This window comes from Bidens hawaiensis, unplaced genomic scaffold (genome assembly GCF_021521415.1).
Source record: "Bidens hawaiensis isolate Kalapana, Puna unplaced genomic scaffold, B.hawaiensis_p1.1 tig00031475_1, whole genome shotgun sequence".
Taxonomy (NCBI): Eukaryota; Viridiplantae; Streptophyta; class Magnoliopsida; order Asterales; family Asteraceae; genus Bidens; species Bidens hawaiensis.
Genome location: NW_027495307.1, coordinates 62,417 through 64,559, shown reverse-complemented (window position 1 = coordinate 64,559; position 2,143 = coordinate 62,417). Strand labels below are relative to the sequence as shown.

The following is a 2,143-nucleotide window of genomic DNA, read 5'->3' as shown; positions in this document are numbered from 1 at the left end:
GGGAGGTGGGTTAGGATAAAGTTGGTCAATTAGATAAATTAATTTGATCATGTGTGGGAAAAAGAAAAAATACTAGTGATCGATGTAAGGTTTTACTGAAACAAATTTGTGCTACATATACATAAAAACCAAAATATTTTCATATGTACACTTCAGTTTGGGGCAACCAAATATTCATAACCTTTTTTAGTATCTAAATAAATCTAAATTTTCTCAAAACTGTCCCCGGTTACAAGGACCCATTTTTCCTTAGATCTACAACAACAACGCTAACATTATCCGCACTTCCCCGTGCCAAAGCCAGCTTGGTCAACAGCAACGACGCATTCAAGCATGCCTGATCACAATTCTCGTACTCGGGCACCTCGTTATTTGGCGGACTCTTAATCTCGGTGGACGGCCCGTTTCCTTTTAAACACAAACTCGCCAATCCACACGCGGTGTCATTTGACACCACGTCCCATAATCCATCGCTCGCAAGTATTAAACACTCGTCTTCCGCTGTTCGTTCTGTTATCGTCACATCCGGCTCACAAATCACATAAGGCCTCAAATAACTATCACCTGAAAAACAACCAGCATATAAGTTACTTTAAGTTTAATGTTAACTGATTAATTGTCACTAACAATATTTATTTCGATAAATGATCAAATTCTACTTACCAATAGCTCTAGACATGGCCAGAACCCCACAAACTCTGGCGCCATCCCAATATAAAACTTTCCCGCCAGCTGATTCTATCCGGTTAAGTTCACCGGGACTATCAGGCTACAAATATTCCAAACATCCATTAGAATTAGAAAATAATAATAATAAGAAGAAGAATAAGACAAAAAGATTTTAATAAGTACCAAGTACCAACCTTGTGGTCGTTTGATAGAGGCACTGCTTTGCCATTTCGACAAAGTACAGCTCTTGAATCACCACAATTTGCGACGATAATATTATTAGGAGTCACAACCGAAACCACCGCCGTAGACCCCACACCATACGACTCTGGTGGGTGAAGCTCGCACCGGCAGTCGGCAGTCGTAGGTTGTTGGTTCCAAGCTGTTACTTCCTCATCCATTCGACGGAAGCTTTTCTCCATCGTGTTCTTCCACTCATCATTCTTGTTCAATTCTTCCTCCACCAACTTGTGTAACCGATCTTTGCATCTCCTTGCAACCTTGAAACAATTTAAAAAACATGATTCATGTTAGTTTTTATGTACACATGTAGATTTATTAACAGGGTCATAATATAATACGCTATATCTGACTTCACGCTATAAAATAAAACCGTATTGACAAAATTAGGCAACTTTGATAATCATTGATCAAAACGGTGTGGGATCAGATATCAGACTGTGCCGGTGTGGTGTGCTTATAGCGCGTAATATGTTTACATATAAATAATACATACATGAGAGCAACCATGGCCATCGTAGACGCCAAAATAATGTGCGTTAACTTTTCGATTATCGTCTTCAAGAAACGAGGGATGAATCGCAACCGCGTCTTCCATCTCTCTACGCTGACCACACACCGACGCAACACCGAATTTAGGATTCGATTCACCATCCACACAACCACCGCCAGCTCGATCAGAATAACCACGAGAAATCGACTCCGGTAAAACTGTCAGCTTCGGCTTTTTGAATCCATTATTAATATTATCATTACCAACGGCAACAGATGGTACATGTTTAAACTTCCTAATTTCCATCCTCTTCCGCCTTGCTGCTCGTGAACTCGACTCTTCGGAAGTACCAGTCACCTCCTTCTCACCAACAACTCCGTAGCATAATTCCGCCATTACAACCACCAAATCCAATTCCAGTTGATAAAATCAAATTAAAATCGTTAACAAATAATAATCTCCAACCAAGTTCCTGCACCGTGAAGAAACAAGTACAAAAATAAATTGAATTGAAACTGAAGGCGGTTCGGTGGGACGGGCATTAATATAGGGAAGTGAACCGAAGCACTGAATGGTCGTCACGTAAGGTGTGCCCGATAAGGAACGTAGAGTTGGGTGCCGTGGGAATGATCTGGGCCGTTGATGATCGAGAATATTATTGACGAGGAAAACGTGGGCGAATGGGGAAATAACACGGGTGATGGAAGTCAGTTGTAGTCTGACACGCATGTTGTCTAATGA

At 41.0% G+C, this 2,143-nt stretch overlaps 1 protein-coding gene across 1 annotated transcript; it reads right to left on the bottom strand.

The window, feature by feature from the left end:
- Positions 1-204: 204 nt before the first annotated feature.
- On the bottom strand, positions 205-1,798 carry LOC143582167 (putative protein phosphatase 2C 24). Its single transcript, XM_077064794.1, has 4 exons — positions 1,406-1,798; positions 864-1,169; positions 664-769; positions 205-564 (listed from the first exon to the last, which is right to left on the bottom strand). Exons 1-4 carry the CDS (start codon positions 1,796-1,798, stop codon positions 230-232), a joined length of 1,140 nt encoding a protein of 379 aa, XP_076920909.1. The 3' UTR covers positions 205-229.
- Positions 1,799-2,143: the final 345 nt, after the last annotated feature.